The sequence below is a fragment of the Pomacea canaliculata genome, linkage group LG7, assembly GCF_003073045.1.
Source record: "Pomacea canaliculata isolate SZHN2017 linkage group LG7, ASM307304v1, whole genome shotgun sequence".
Lineage (NCBI taxonomy): Eukaryota > Metazoa > Mollusca > Gastropoda > Architaenioglossa > Ampullariidae > Pomacea > Pomacea canaliculata.
In genome coordinates this window covers 10,007,503-10,024,034 of record NC_037596.1, presented here as the reverse complement: position 1 = coordinate 10,024,034, position 16,532 = coordinate 10,007,503, and the positions used below count along the sequence as shown (strand labels likewise).

Sequence of the window (16,532 nt, the reverse complement as noted above, 5' to 3'; positions counted from 1 at the left end):
AGTAAACAAAAAAATTTAAATACAATAAAAATAAAGTTTTAAAAATTCAATCGCCTTTACGTTTGTGTCATCTGCGTTGTCCATCCTTCTCTCCTTTATATTCTATCTTCATTTTTGGAGAATACTTTAAGTCCTAATCCTGACAGTCCGTTAAGATAGAAGCCGTTTTGTTCTACTTTTCCTCGCATGGGTGAAACCACAACGTCCGCCTTTAAACCATGAATGTGACTAAACCGGAAGCTTTGTGCACACCAGCTTCGTTCTAGTAGTTAACTGAGAAAAATCATCTGCAAGCAGTCCATTAATACAAGTCATGATAATACCATCAGGTTTACTACTAAGCACAGACCCTACAAGCCTCTCGTATCCCCCATCCTGCTGGACTTCTCTTGCTGATACAGAGGGTGAATAGAAACATTCGAAACTACATGCGAGAGGGGACTGCTCCGAGTCTCTTACAAGGAACACAAAACCCAATGACTTTATATGGAGCACTGTCGGTATCCTTGTGTGACATCAGAAACCACTGGTGGATCAGGTTCGGCCATGTAATCCGTCCTTAAAGGATGCGTGAATTTAAAAAGTTGCTAGCAGCCTAATTCAGAAAGTGAGACAAATAGAAATAGCCGTATACAACGACTTTCATTCAGCTTAGACACTATAGACACATAATAGTTTTCTTAAAATTTACAGTTCATACTAATTTACTCACACAGGCAAGTCCGCTTTCTAACGAAATTCGTTTTGGTTTGTATGTACCATTGTATCATAACTACTAATGCCCATTAGGGTTTATAGTCAAGAAAAGAAACAGAAAATTGTGCAAATGTAGTCAGACTACCATGCATTCTCAAAAATTCAACACACAAAAGCTTACCTACTCCGCTTCATTGCCTAGCTTACAACTCACGTTTGAAACATCAGTACTGTACGAAAACAGTTGGCTAGTGTTGAGGACTTTGTCTATACAGGGTTTTGCATGTGGCTTTTTTTAAAAAAAAGGTCACAACCATGATGATGAATAATTTTTAAACAGATTATTCACTGAATGACCATGATCAATTCCTGTAATAACTGAGGGATTAAAATTTAACTATTGTGAAAAGATGTCGCTACACTCCTACAATCCTTCTTCAGCTATCAGCCTGCACAACCAGAATTTGTAGTTGACTAAAGATGGAATCTGTTGTTGTTCTTCCATGTACAGTAATCAGGCTATGATGGGTACATTAGTTTACACTTCCTCGTATGCAGTCATACTCCTTGCATAGATATTCTAATGTAAGAAGACCGAGTTTAAGCGGAAAGGTTTACACTGTATAGGCGCTCGGCTTCGTTAGAAGCTAATGTGTTCTCGCCCCAGGAGCAAGAATGTTCTTCTGTGACTTGCGTGAGGTCGTGAAACCACGGATGTGGACTGTATGGACAGCACCTGTCTTGTTATTTTTGGTTGTCACAGGTAAGGTTATGAGGAACACTGTAACATGTTAAGCTGTAATGCTAACATCAAGGTAAGATGTTTGAGAACCATGAAAGGGAATATCAATTTCGCTTATATATGAAAGAGGAAGAAAACAAGAATGAAAGAGATTTTTCAAAATAATGTCTGTGTAGAAAATAAATTTGAACCTTGAGGTTGCTGTAAAGCTGTTATTTTCAGGTGTAAACATCTCTCCCTGTGATGACAACGGTGTGAGAGAAGTCCTAGCTGACCAAGTCACTGTCTTCACTTGCACGGCTGAGGGACAAGTCGAGTGGAGATTTGGGTACAACTATTCCAGTCGTTTCGTTTCGTTAGCGACATGCGAAAGTACTTGCGAAGAGCTAAATGATTTCAACAATCTGTTTAAAGCCAGTATAGTAAAAGCTCGCCATTCAAGTTCTATGACCATTAGAGCTGTAAAACATCGGAACATTGTCCATTTGACAAACGGCAGTCTTCTGTGTTATCGTATGGCTGGAGCAGGGCAAGGGGCATCAGCTCGCTGTGGACTCCACTATGTGTGTAAGCACAACCGACGATTTTCTTTATATTTATTTATTCACGCTTAAGTCTTTCAAACTTAAGCCGTTATTATCTTTAAGTGCTTCCTTTCATCTCATATCCTTTGTTCTATGTATAAGTATTTTCACGAAAGATATTATTTATAACTTTAAGTGTTAGACCATAATCATTCTTCTACTTCGTGATTCTCGATTCTCACGCTCACCCTTTTCAACGGTTGCTCTTCTCGAGGGTAACATCAGCCTTTTCATCTCTCTTCTATATGTACTGTAGACCTATGAGTTTTGTGATATTATAGACACTTTTATATGAAAAATGTTAGAAAATAAGGAAAATGAAGGTAAATGTAAATTCATTTGATGTTAAAGGTGCTACAAACTTGCGTAAGGTCCCACCCTGAAATGCGTGTCAGCTTCTGCTGTTAAAAGGCATTTCTTCTGGTTAGAATAAGAAAATCTAGAGAGGATAGGTCTGACGCATGCACCTTGTCAACTTTATAGTCAGCAAATGTCTGTAACATCTCTACTACCATCATTACCGCAACGCCAGCAAAAAAAAAAAAAATCAAGGATAACAATGATAAAAAAAATTCCTACAAAGAAAGGCATTGTGCCATCCTAAAAGTGTAAAAAAAGTGAAGCATTCATCACCACTTTCTTCCATTTCTAACATATCCATTTCTCTCCATTTATGATCTCTCCTGTGCGTGGAAGTATACATCCGCACAAAAACAAAGTCTCGCTAAAACACAAACAATATTAAAGCTCTGTGCTAAACAGATTATCATAGCCTATTATATATATATATGGAATGCGGTGCCTGCACCTGTATCAGTTTATTGTCGTTTTGTCCTGTACAATAATCAGTCATTTACAGATCCACCCGAGGACGTGTCATGCACGGCCGTTACTACGTCCTGGACCGTGACTGTGTCCTGCCACGTCGGACGTGTCTACTCTTCACGTGGACTTTACACGTGTCAGCTTTACCGGCTAAACCAGGCAGTCAGTGTTTAGTGTCACATTGATTCTCTTCGAAAAAAATGAAATACATGTAGTTATATGCAAGCAGTTGTCTTTGGTGCTCGATTTATAATACACGCAAACATATCTCTAAATTAAATCTTATATACATAGCTCATGTGAAATGATAAGAGTGCGATAGTTTTTACTCTAAACGTGCAACAGCAAATTCATGGCTGTGTTGAATGATCTCGATAATTTAAAGTACCAAGCAACAGTTCCTTTGCTGAATCAACTTTGTTTGATGTTTGCCTTAAACATATTTCCTACTCTTTCATGTTACAATTCATATAAATAATAATATTATATTCATTATTTAAACGACTTACATTTTCGTTCCTTTGTTTTCATTTCTTGCACTCTGCATTTTAAATAGTGTCCAAATAAAAACTAAACAATTTCAGAGTAAAAGATTAATAAAGGGAATCAAACTAACGTGATTAATAATCTTACATAGCTGTGTCCGATTCGTTAAAAAAGTTTGTAAACTCCTTTTAAAAGTGATAGCTCAATTCTATGAAAATCAATTGTTTAATTTTTAATTCACTGTCAGTGCATATCTAATGTTTTAATATCCATTTAAATTGTTTTGCATTTGTAAAATAAGCTTTTGCTTGTTTTCTTCCATGTTCTCGTGCAAATTGAATTTTCATAGTTTTCTCTTCATGCTTTCATGGTTGCTTTTTTACAGTCACAAATCAAAAGCTTGGAAACAGTCACAATGCTGACCTCACCAACCAGCGAGTACATAGGAGAGAAAGAAGTGAAGGTTTCAGGTTTTTGTCAGTTCAACACCACACTCCCAAGGGAAGAAGGACAGTATGCCTTTCATGTCTCTGTTTCACCAGGTGGACGGACGTACTATGCAAACTTTACAGATAAATACAACTGGATTACAACTGGTAAAATACAGCTGTGGTTTGAAAAGAATACTGGCTTTCTCCGAGCTACGGTGATCGCTTCTCACCAACTTTTTCTCATCTTATCTGTCTCTGTCCTTCTAGTTCTCTACCGTTTTTTCTCGCACCATGTTCATGAGAGAAATGTCCTGTATTTCTATCACTCTGTGTTTCTCTCTCTCTTTCTCTGTGTGTGTTTACTAAAATTTGGAGTAATAGGTTCATTCTACATCCTCTTCTTTTTAAAACTACGAACATATATACCTATTAAGATTCTAAGTCTTCCTGTGCAGAACGCCCTTCTTTGCCCAGTGTGTCGTGTGGTCCACAACAATACGTGTTAGAGACTACAAGCGCCACCTGTACCTGTAAAACCTCTTCTGTGGGCCAACCTGCAGGCTACTTGATATGGATCATAGGTGACCAGACAGACCTGGAGACAGCAGCCTCTGAAGGCCAACAAAATTTCACATCACACGAACTACATTATACGCATTTCTTCACTCAAGCAGACCATGGCAGAACCTGGTTCAGATGTGACGTGGTCTGGGGACTGGAGAAGATACATGGAGAAAACTACATTGTCAATATAGGATGTATGTAAACAATTTATTCTAAATTATACACGTCTCTGACTACACTTTGAACTTCTTCTAGTCTGTCTGCAAATTTTCTCATAGATTTATCTAAATTTACGTACATGAAATCCCCACCCATGGGCACATATTCATACCTCAGCTGTTTAATCGTCCGTGGTTAGCAGCTGCTTTATAAATTTTTAAAATGTTCTTCTACGGCGCAGTGACAACAATACACCCGGAAGTACAGGGATTGCATACATATGAATAAACAATGTGAAAGAAAAATAATAATCCTTGCACTTATTGTTTTACTATTAATTGTTACTCTAGGCCGAGTAGAAAAGCATCAGTGATCTTCTTGATCATTATCTATCATCATATAAATTCAAAAACAACATGTTGGTATCTTCTACGGTACACAATACTCTTAATTTCTTCAATGCAGTAAATCCTATGCTATATCTGAATTAATGGATCACATCTTAGCTAACGATTAAGACCAAAAAGATCATCTATGTTATAAAATTTTAATTAGTTCATGTTAGTTCCAGCCGTAAGCAAAGAAATAAATTTAACTGATACTTTGTACAGACGCTCCCAGAGTAGCTGAGTTTTTGCTCAACGGCTACAAACAAAATCAAACAGTAAATGAGGGACAACAAGTAAACATTTTGTGTAAATCTGACGGTCGGCCCACACCACACATCTCCATCTATAACAACGACAACAACACCGTCATCATTAGAGATTTGTCTCCTGTCAACTACACCTTCATCGCTCGCTGTGAGGACACGGCCACCTACACGTGCTCCGCGTGGAACGAGTTTTCACGTCAGTCAGGCGTGACCTCCTCGGTCAGTCTTGACCTCAACGTCCGGTGTAAGTGGAAGATTCTTTTGTAGGTCACCACGTGACCTGTGCTGTCATTTCTTCTGATTTTTATTCGAAACTTTCCAGCGATATACGTCTCACATTCAAAACCCTTACAAACACACACACACACGGCTTCGTGTTTGCTTTCATGTATTTATTTGTTTGTATGTGTTGTGTTTTGTGCTTTATTTGTTTTCTTTGTTATATGTGTCTTTAACAGGCAAGCCTCGAAGTCACTCGTCTACACGACTTGGGTTTGACATGATGAACCACCAAACGGAAATGAACTTTGACATAATCGCTTACCCTGTACCACACGAGTACCACGTGTGGTTTGTCAAATCACCAATAAACAACAGTGAAGATGCCCACAATGAAGGTAAAGACACCATGGTAAATATCACCTGTCAGTCTGTATTTCGCCGTTACCTGTCCACATGCTCTCTGAGAGTCGTCAACATCAATTCCTTGACAACCGGGTCCTACAAGGTACAGGTCATTAACGAGGCTGGTGACGAGAACTTCACTGTCACAATAGACTTCAGTGAGTAAATGTGATGAGATCACTGGTATATTTATTTATTGCTCAGATATTTTAGCTGTCAGAATTCTCCTTCTTTCTCGGGTTTGTTCATAAGTGCGCGCTCGTCAGAAGTCTCAGAACAGAGGGGATGTGAAGTTTTCTAGAAGTCTTAACGCGGTAGAGAAGTGAATAGTCAAGTGGCTAAAAAAACTCTCTCAGTCTCTTTGGTTTTGTTTACCTATCTGTGTGCTTCTTCGTCTCTCGTTCCCTTTCTTCTTTTTCCTGTATCTGATGCCAGCTCTATCTCTTTAGCTTTCATAGGACCCGAAATCAAACTCTGATGCCATTTTTTTCTGTGTAAGAGATGCCTGTTAAATTTCTTTTGCACAGTACTGTTTTATCTGGGACTAGCAGTAACTTCTCAGAACGCAGAAAATAAATATAAATGTTAAACATGTTCTGGAGCAACATATATCTTCCAGAGACCTTCACTTAGAGGAATACGTCTGCCAAATTAAATGGAATCGTGCGAACGGTGCGGATTTGAACAAAAGCCACACAAACACACACGTCACATTCTACTATTTTTTCTGCATAGTAATATAATTGTGTACATTAATGCCAAGTAAATAAAATAAGTTATTAGTTTATATTTTATCTTTTTTTCTAGATGTCCCGAAAGACCTGGAATCATATTACCCTGCATTTACTAGTGTGTGTGTCGTCGTTTTTATCTTCACGATTGCTGCTATCGTTGTCTTACTTAAGAAAAGGAAGCGAAGCAAAGGTAAGTAATAGATAACCTCTTCTAATTAAAAGAAAGTGGTATCGAATGATTTACTCGGATAAATGTAAATGTCATGCTATTCTTTATGTATTACCATAGCTTTTTATTGTCCTCATAGTTCGATTTTATAGACCATCCCAAACCGAACTCTCTTATCCCACTTTACAACATTCTAATACAGCTTTCCTGGGTGATGTCTACTTAACATTATGTTCGTCAACTATATCCGATAAGATTTTATAAGACATTTTTGTTATGGCCCTATTATTTCGCACGATCTGCCAAGCTTTATTGGTAGTCTGCACTAAACCGAGAAGAGAGTAATAATAAAAAGTGATGGTGATCGCTTTAAATGTCCGGAACATAGACTTCAGTCAATCAGGCGTGTAAAGACTCCATACAGTCGTGTTGGGGGTTCAAACTTCTTGCTGGTGATAGAAGAATGGAAGCAACATTCACGTATACAGAGCAACATTTGCTATGATGCCCAAGGGAAGTTCTTGTCCGTCAGAACCTCTGTGACATACTAGCTTCCCAGACCTACTCCTTACAATAATACTGAGGATTCACATCTTCAAAGCAGCGATAGCTTCCGAAGCTTCATAGCCGGAGTCCTGTCAGACGCCCCTGTGTGCTGTAGTGGACAAGACAAAAAAAGAAAGGAAACCCTCGTCCCTCCATAACGATGACTAACGTGCTCATGCAGGTAAGAGTAAATTTAGTTTTGTGTGTTATCGTGCTGGCAAAGACAAAGGATATAAGATAAGTATATCTTAAGACATGTTGTCTGAGCGTCGTTTCCTTCTTTACTTTAATGAATACGAAAGTGAATGATTTGTAACGAGAATTCTACAAAAAACAACGCTTTGTTGCATTTTTTTACTTCTGATACTTGCCATTGCATAGCATTGGTGGACATTCCATGTGTGGAGTGCACACCCTCAGAGTAGTTTATGTATTTTTGAAAGATTTATATAGCGTTAACTATCTCCCTGTTAGTTTTGTGACTATGTAGCATCATGTGTGGTGATGCACAAACAATCGAGTGTATCATTCTTTAGTACTTTGTTGAGCAGCTTTAAACTGATTTCTCTGCGTGCAGGTCAAAGGAAAGAGAACAGTTTAGTAAGTTCACGCATGAGTGCGTGTGAAAATGGATAATACATAAATAAATCTCTGAGTATATCCTAGCATCTGGGTCGAATAAAAAAAATATCCCTTTGACAGATACAGAAAGTTAATGTGAGGAAAAATTCGCACACGGTAATTTTTATTTTTTTTTTATTTATTTATTTTTTTTTATAACAGAATAGCCATCATTTGGGCGAGTGTCCGAATACTGCGTTCAGCACCACATGAAGATGCTAAAAGTGGATGTAAGCAGTCCAGTCTGACCTTTCCATACTCTTGATGAGGGCAGATGGTTCAGCTCCCATCTTTGAGTGACAGTGATATCGCCCACCGCCGATGCACGTGAAGACAATACTGCACGACTTGCCTGATGGGGAAAAACATTTGTGAACATGCATTTGTGTGTGTGTGTGTGTGTTCGTGCGTGTCATAGCGCCATTAACTAATACGAGTACAGTGCACAAGAGATTTGCTGAGTGTCATTAAACAGTAACAAAATTGCTCATGAGGTACTTCTTCAGTGAAATGATTTATTCATGGAAATCACTAGTATATGAGATTTATGTGCAGATCAAGTTTTGAAAAAAAAAGTTTCTTATTTAGTCATTCATCATAATTGCTCTTATGCATTTTAGCAAATTTTCAGTCGGACCCACATGACAGACATTATTTTGGAGCATGTCAGTCAGTGTGGAAGTGTGAGCTGTGACATTTTAGAATACTTGACTGCTACAGAACAGGCACTGAATGTTAAAGCTTTCGATCCAGTTCATCATAAAACCTCTTTAAAAGGGTTTAACCCGCCTTTAATCGGCTTTTCATTTGTCAAGTCAGGCTCGAAAATAGTGAACATATGAACATGTACAACGAATTTAAAACGGTGCTAAAGTCACACTTTGGATGAATCTTCACTTCAGTCAGGCTCTTCCTTAAGATCACTTAAAGATGATGAGTTGTGCTCATGGTGTCTGGTATTTATCTGTTCCATCGTGAAATAGGATTGGAATCTAATTATTTTCCTGTTTAGGCAAGTCTTATTTGTTAAACTGAAGACCTCGTTAACAGTCAAACAGAGAGAAGCTCTAAATACCATTTAATCACAGAGATAAGATACTTCGCTCTGTCTGGTAGACACACATACACGGTTTCAGTGGAGATTTTGCCTGCTTCAACGGGTGCTTGATCGCTGGGGTGGCAAGCAGTGTTGTGGCGACATCAACGTGACAACCATACTTTGCTGTCTTTTTTCAGAACGAGGCAGTTTTTTCCGAAAATAAAAACTCCATCGAATTTCACTTACAATATTCAGGTACTTCGAAAATTCCAAAATTAACATTGCTGTGACGTCACGTCTATATTTATCCATTTGTGCTCACATTGCTTACATGAAAACCCTGCATGCTTCTCATAACTCTTCGTCTCTACTTTTAAATTGCACTTAAAAATGAAATTTGATTGAACAGATGATATAAGCACATTATTATTTTATTCAACCTTGGTCGAGGCGGCTAACGAATTTTTTTTTATTACACAAATAAGGTAAAGAACGATCCCCAAATAGTGAACGAACTAATCAAACTAACCATAAACAAAAAGCACTTGTACCACTGCACAATGACAAACTTGAATGCCCCATACTACACACATGAAGACTGGTCGTTATTGATGAACTGCCACCAGTTCTGTTAATACCTAAACAGTCGGGTGAATCGGCTGAACCACGTTATTTACATGTTTATGCTCCGAGTTTACTTCTAGCCATGGTTACATCGATTTCACTCGCCGTGAGGTCTTTCAATGACACAAGCCAAAACATAGTATGTGCTGCCTTCAAGAGCAAATAAAAGAGTCCATTCACACAACCTCCACAGATCGCCAGTGGCTCTGTGTAGGGAAACAAATTAATACGTGTACATGTGATATTAGTGACATCTAGACGAAAGTTTCGTCTAGCCAGCTATTTCACAGCCTTTGATGGTCACTCAGTCAAAAGAACCATTTTGACAAGCAGGAAGATTGTTTAAACTTTCACAAGTGTACAATGTGTCTATTAAGAAAAGATATTGATTTAGTTTACATCTTATCCTTCCTTCTTAAAAACCAGAAAAGCTGATAAATAAAACAGAAGGGTCTTTTGTGCGTGTCGTCCTTTTTTTTTTTTCTTAGTGTAGTGCTTTGTAAGCTCTCAGGATAATGCTTCTCTTTGTTCATATAACACTATTGTATTATGTGTATAAAATAGGGTTGAAAGAAAGAAGAAAAAAATAAATAAAAAAGATAAGCAGCTACAGAAAGAAGGAAAATCCAGACAGGAACATAAGGAAGATAAAATAATAAAAGAAAATGTCGGTTTTAAAGGGAAGTAATCTATGACGACTTTTTGGCAATATGCTAGTAGCAGTTACCTAAACATTTCTCAGTCTTTGGATACGACAAATAATCAAATACTTGACAAATAAAATTCTTGCAAGTTCATAGAAAATTATTTGTTTCTTTTCTTGATTTATTTCAGAAGAGACTGATTAAATGTTTTTGAAAGTATTAAATACTTTGCATTTTCATAGCGCACTAGTCGTTTTAAAACTCTTTAAGCCAGGGGTGGGCAATTAATTTTCCCAAGGGGCCGCATGAGAAGTTGGAATGTTTTTAGAGGGCCGGACTAATATAGTTAACTCAGTTTTACCCAATACTGTATGTATATAGTATATATACTGGCGGCGAGCGGGCGGGCCGGTCAGAGACAGGAGGTGGGCCGGATCCGGCCCGCGGGCCTGCCTTTGCCCAGGTCTGAAGATTTTAGTGCATCTGTGCGAGATATACTAGAAGCTAGTGTGGTTATTTTACATATTCGTTGAACCAATGCTCAGTGTGCAGTAACTTTATATAGACCCACTATGTAAGCAATATAAATATCTATTATTGTCACCGGAAAGTATTTGGGGCAGATAAGAAGTACACAGCGCATGCCCGACATTTTAAAGGCAGTGAACCGAGCTAGGAAAATAAGTAGCAAGATGCATGATGGAAACAGCGATAAAGCCCCGTTGCAGGTACGCAGACTACTACCGTTAGCAGCAAATCGAACAATATGAATTTCATCATCATCGTCTTTGATTGGTTCATCGAACTTACCGACTGGGCACATGCCCAGCACAAAGGAAGCTAAAGTAGTGCCGCTGTGCCTTTCAACGTGAAGCAAGGGTGACACTGTCAGGTGACATGTACCTACCTGGAAGAAAGGTAAGCGAAAACAACTGCAGACATATGTACTTCACGTTGAAAGCTACAGAAATTCCACTCGATTTTGTTGTTGTTGTTGGTGTTTATGATTTTGCTTCTACCGTCGATGATTAAACCATACATTTCTACTATGGTGAGCATATCGCTCTATCTCAGCCAAGGTTTGTAGTTTTAACTAATTTATGTTTCTAAAATAATGACCGTACTAAACATGCCATTATTTCATCGCGTGAAATAGATAAGTCAACATATCTGTGTGTGAATTTGGTGAAGAAAGAAAAATCCAATGGCACCGATGCAATAAGCGAAGGGCACAATTTAGTCTTATTCAGTTTCATCGTCTTTTTCGTAAATAAATACGTCCATAGTATCTATATAGTTTATCGAGGTTTCACTGCACCAGTCATAGAATATTAATTGTAAGTACATCCCTAAAGAAAGTGTATGTACATATGTATGAAAAATTCTGGACGATGGGTGTTCAAAATATTTACTGTCTTGTCACGTCGCAGCTAATATCCCAGATCGTCATGACTCACTGCTTATGAATACCTGGTGCTAGGGTAATTGGAAAGTACATTCACCTACAAGCCATGGCTGCTCGGGTGACACTAGAGGTGAGTACTGTGTCAGTATCGTTGGCTGGTTGACAAGGACACGCATGTCTAAAAGGTTTGGCAGCTTCTATGATTAGATGTTCCTGCTGCTTCAACATCGGCGGAGACACTTAATCGCTGGCTTCACGCAGAGAGCGATTAAAAATTAACAATCGGCTACCCTTCCGGCGATTCACTTCAACCCCTTCGTGTTTTGACACGTAGCATCAGGGCACAAAATTCTCATTTCTTCTCAGGAAACGTGGTAATTTCGACAGTCATAGAAACAACAACAACAACAACAACAACAACAACAACAAATTTTTTTGACAATAAGGGGATTATCATCGAAGGAGCTACACTCTTGGAATTCTCATCCCTCAACGTTTTATATCTTAAGAAATATAAACTTTCCGAGACTATCGGAAGCCACATTTTACTCCTTTTTTTTTAAGACTTGTGAAAGCCTCCTTTTAAAACTAGATTGGGCGAAGTAGGGAAGAGGTTGACGCTAATTAAGGCTCTTTCTGAGAGACATAAGAATTAATAGCACCGATGATTTACAGTTACAAAGTACGCCAATAATGTGTGTATTCGATTGGCTTCCTCTGTTTTGTAACATTCGAACAATATTTCGAATACATAAGAATGTGAGGGGCATGATACACTGGGGTTCAACGGAAGCACATTAATGCAGAATGCACCTTATGACTCTGCAATACTGATAAGAAACAATAACTTTTTTTTAAGTACTAGGCGAGTCAGGGTGTAAAGAGGGATGGATGATAAACAGTTTGAAGAAGTGCAAAGTTTCATGTTGGTTCTAACATGTGTTTTATTAGTGTAAATGCTGAGACAACTACTCACCAAGCAGAGCCAGATAGGATTGGATCACGGCCCTTTCAAGCAAAACAGAAGACGGATGATGTCGGTTCTCAATGGCTGAATCGTCTGGTATGTTTAATGACCAGGATGATGAAACTAAAGGAAATTAACGTTACAATAGTTAAATGACGAACAGAAACCAATTCTTAGCTGTTTTGTGGAAATATTGATATATCTGTAGGTTTTCAATGTGATGTTGTTGTCATATTACAAACTTATCCATAAATGGATCAAAGGTCATAATTAAGCTAGTGCTTAAATTTAGAACTTTAAGCACTAATTAAATACTTTGCGAAGTGTAATGACAAAATATGATCAGCCTGTTGTCCCAAATGAAAGCATACCACGATATTATTGTGGGGATTTTTTTTTTTTTTTGGTTTTTTGCAATACTTACCTGCTTACATTTCTGAGTCTGTCTTCCACATCATCGATAATAACGTTCTTAAGAACCATTACACATTGTACTTATTGTGTTGATGCGTATCGACTTTTCTACCATAACGTAAACGTAGTGGAAGACAAACTATTTTACGAGTACTGCTGAATATCTTAATTATCATAAAGGTAGCAACTTTCTTTGCTTGCATGTTAGATTTCTTTTCAAACACAGTCGTAGCTGACACGCCTTGAAGTTAACGTCGAGGCTACCGCAAGGCGAGTTCACAAAAGATAATACACGACGGGCCGAAGCGGTTTCTAACTGCTCTTGAGGTTAACTCACCCAGTAAACTTTCTTCACCCCCGTTAGCTAAGAATAATGTTATGGGTCTTCATTCTAATCAAAATCTCAATCTCAATCAATTGCTTAACTGAACAAAATAAGGAAATATCTGTGAATTTGTACATGTCTGTCTGAATTGTTATGACTGTATCGTCTGCAGGCTAAAGATCTCCAAAAGGACTGGTTCCCTGGAAACTCTTGGCATCAGAACTCGAAGCAGTAAGATTATTTGGTAGCACATCTGCGGCAAGTGTACTTTTGATAATCCGTCCACATTAGGGAAGAAACAAAAGCATGTGTAAGGAATACGAAAAGCAGACTTAAAGAAAACAACAAATAATCATAAACACGAACAACCGTGGTGACAACAGAGAACCCAGTGCTCAAAACTATAAGGCATACTTAGATATCTATGTTTACAAAATTACCAGTATTTTCATTTTCATCTTTTTCAGTTTCTCGATCGTTGCAGCATTGAAGGCTCTTTCCCGATCGTTCCTTGAGAAGGCCTCAGATGGTAAGATAAACCAGGGAGAAAATATTACTCTCTCTATAGCAGCGATGCACAACCTACGGCCCGCGGGCCATTTCCGGCCCGCGACGCGGTGCCATCCGGCCGCGAAACTTCTGCCCACAGTGCAGGAAATCGGCATGTTAGTAATAAAAGAAGACCTAAAAAAAAACGAAAACCAAGGGGAGAAGAAGTATATATCCCTACCTAGGGGTGTATCTCAATCTTTTTTTTCGATGGACAAACATTTCGATTCAGTGCTCCGACTTGGTGTCTCTTCATGCAGCCGGACATTCAGAAGTTGGTTTCAGGTAAACAACTTCAAATATCCCACTAATTACTACATAATTAATGGTAAGTACAACTTGTTTCTAATAAAAATGGTATCTGCTCTATATTTTTTTTATTTTATTTTTGCTGTGAAGCGGCCCGTGACACGCATGTCGGAAATGTGTATGGCCCGCAGGCCGAAAAAGGTTGGGCATCACTGCTCTATAGCATTGACAGGTCTTCATTACATTCCACTTAATCCTTGATCACGCATACTGTTTTTAGCAAAAGGCGTTAATATATGTTAATACTTCTTGTACATAAAATCTTTGAAAATCCACTGCCTTCGACACCTGTGCAAAAGAAGATATGCTTTAACAAATCTATCATTAGCCCTCATTTAATATGCACACACCTATATATTATATATGCACTGCAGTGGTCAGATCCATGGACATTTCATGTACATGTAAGCACGTACAGCATTCCGATCGGTTCTTGCTAGTAGCAAATACAGTTATCTATTATTTGACAAATCATTTTCAAGTTTTAAAAGCATATTTTTTAAGTTAAGTATGTATATCTACTGTTTTTTTAAGTTTTTGAATAATATTAATGACAAGGATTAATCAAAATTCGTTTTATCAACATAGCTCAGTGGTGGGTTCTAATGTATTTTATAAAGCCAATTGAGGTAACACATCAAACCATTCTCTTTTCTTTAAGCAGGTGCCTGCAACACAAACTTCAGCTTGAGAAAACTGTGGGTTGTGAGCCTCACCCAGAGACATATATATATTGTCTATGCCTGTTACATATGAATGCTTGATTTTTCGATTCTCTGTACACAAGATTCGATTTTTACGAATAATTGTCGGTTTCTTATGTGTGTTTACCGAGTGTTGATCTGTTAAAGCCTGTGACGTAACTAGGCTAGGAGAAGGCTGGCCTGACTAGCCCGAGGGGAAAGGGGTCTCTTTAGCTGGCTCGCTCCACCCGGCTTTCACCCTCACACACACTCGCCCGCCCGTACGCACCTCCGCACGCGTCCTGACTAGCAGTCACACTCACCCGCGTGCGCAAACACTCAACTGACAAGACAGTGTACAAAGTAAAAGATTATAATTAAAACAAAAGCAAGTTAGGTTGACATGAAGACAATTAAACAACAATGAATTTAGAAGATGGTTTGATCTTACGTATCTGCACGTATCTGCACATAGGTCCGGACACGCGGTCCGTCCCTGACACACAATTCACAGTATTGGAATAATATCGTACTGATAGTCCCCTCGACTACTTCGCTTGTTGCTTCCTGAAGATGGATGTAGCTGACTGCGTACACCTGGGCTTCTAGGCGATTCCTTGACACTGTCCCACCCCGGTTGCCCCAGGCAACGGATGCAGCGACGATACTCGTAGTAGCGCTGACTTCTGAACTGGAAGTCGTTGTTTCCTGAAGACGGGTGCAGCTGCCTGCATACACCTGGTCTCGTAGATTATTTCTTGTCACTGTCCCACCCAGTTGCTCCAGGCAATGGATGCAGCGACGATTCTCGCAGTAGAGATGACTGTAGGCTGTTCTGTAGATGACCACACTGGACCGGTGGCGCGGTGGGGTCTGCCAACCGCTGCCTCGCACGTCTCGCTGCCGGACACAGTAACCTCCCTCACTTGTCGTTGGGAGAATTAACCCTTGGTTACAGCGCACACTCTCCTCTCTACACCACCAGATCACAAGTGCCAGCAGGTAGTGATACGTTCTGACTGAACGGCTTCCCTATTTCAGACCTGCTGCCTGCGACTGACAATCACTCAGAGACTACGTCTCTGCTGGAACACGAGGGGAAAAAGCCTCGACTACAGTGCGGTTCTAGCTTATATACTACCGGGCCACGTGGCCCCTGTCAATTCTACCAACCTAGTTCTGACGCTATCGAACTCTGACTAGAGGGACTACACCCCCTCGCGCTATACTCGGGGTACCCATCATCTATCCGCCGCTCATCTTCCCACGGTCGGCCACACCACCCTCCGACTGTCGCGACACTCCGTCTAGCTCCCCTATTCGGCACCGGTGTCCAGTCGGTGGTAAAGAAAACAAACTCTGTTCTCACGACCGAGTGTACGGGCCTTTCCATTAGCACCCGTGAATTAACGTACCCGTGAAGTGATGCCTGCGGCCCCTATTTCGTAAGCGGCCTCGATTCCCAGGCTCAGCTACCACAAAGGGAGATAACATCTTTACCCCTATTGTTCACCCACAGCCTGTATCGCCTCAGGGTACCAACTGCCCCTCTTTAATGTTTCTATTACTAGCCCGACACTGTTTTCTGGCCTTGAACCAGGCTGGTTCATGACAAAGCCTTTGGCATCTATTTCCTATTAACAAAATGCTTTCCAGTGCTTTTGCGTGGTATGATTGGTTAAATACAGCAGGTGCATGTCTATATATATAGGTTGCAGGTGAGGATTGACAATGAAC

General features: G+C 39.4%; 1 protein-coding gene across 1 annotated transcript; it reads left to right on the top strand.

Annotated features, from left to right (window-relative positions):
* The first annotated feature begins 1,358 nt into the window (after positions 1-1,358).
* On the top strand, positions 1,359-8,777 carry LOC112568294. Its single transcript, XM_025245530.1, has 8 exons — positions 1,359-1,459; positions 1,661-2,005; positions 2,882-3,009; positions 3,719-3,929; positions 4,220-4,522; positions 5,099-5,386; positions 5,601-5,924; positions 6,574-8,777. Exons 1-8 carry the CDS (start codon positions 1,372-1,374, stop codon positions 6,696-6,698), a joined length of 1,812 nt encoding a protein of 603 aa, XP_025101315.1. The 5' UTR covers positions 1,359-1,371; the 3' UTR covers positions 6,699-8,777.
* Positions 8,778-16,532: the final 7,755 nt, after the last annotated feature.

What these genes read in the sequence shown, in the direction of transcription:
- LOC112568294 (XM_025245530.1), top strand. Translation starts at nt 1,372, where the DNA reads ATGTTCTTCTGTGACTTGCGTGAGGTCGTGAAACCACGGATGTGGACT. An exon ending in TTTACCGGCTAAACCAGGCA is followed by an intron (nt 3,010 to 3,718) that starts GTCAGTGTTTAG and finishes GCTTTTTTACAG; the next exon opens with TCACAAATCAAAAGCTTGGA. An exon ending in TCTTGACCTCAACGTCCGGT is followed by an intron (nt 5,387 to 5,600) that starts GTAAGTGGAAGA and finishes TGTCTTTAACAG; the next exon opens with GCAAGCCTCGAAGTCACTCG.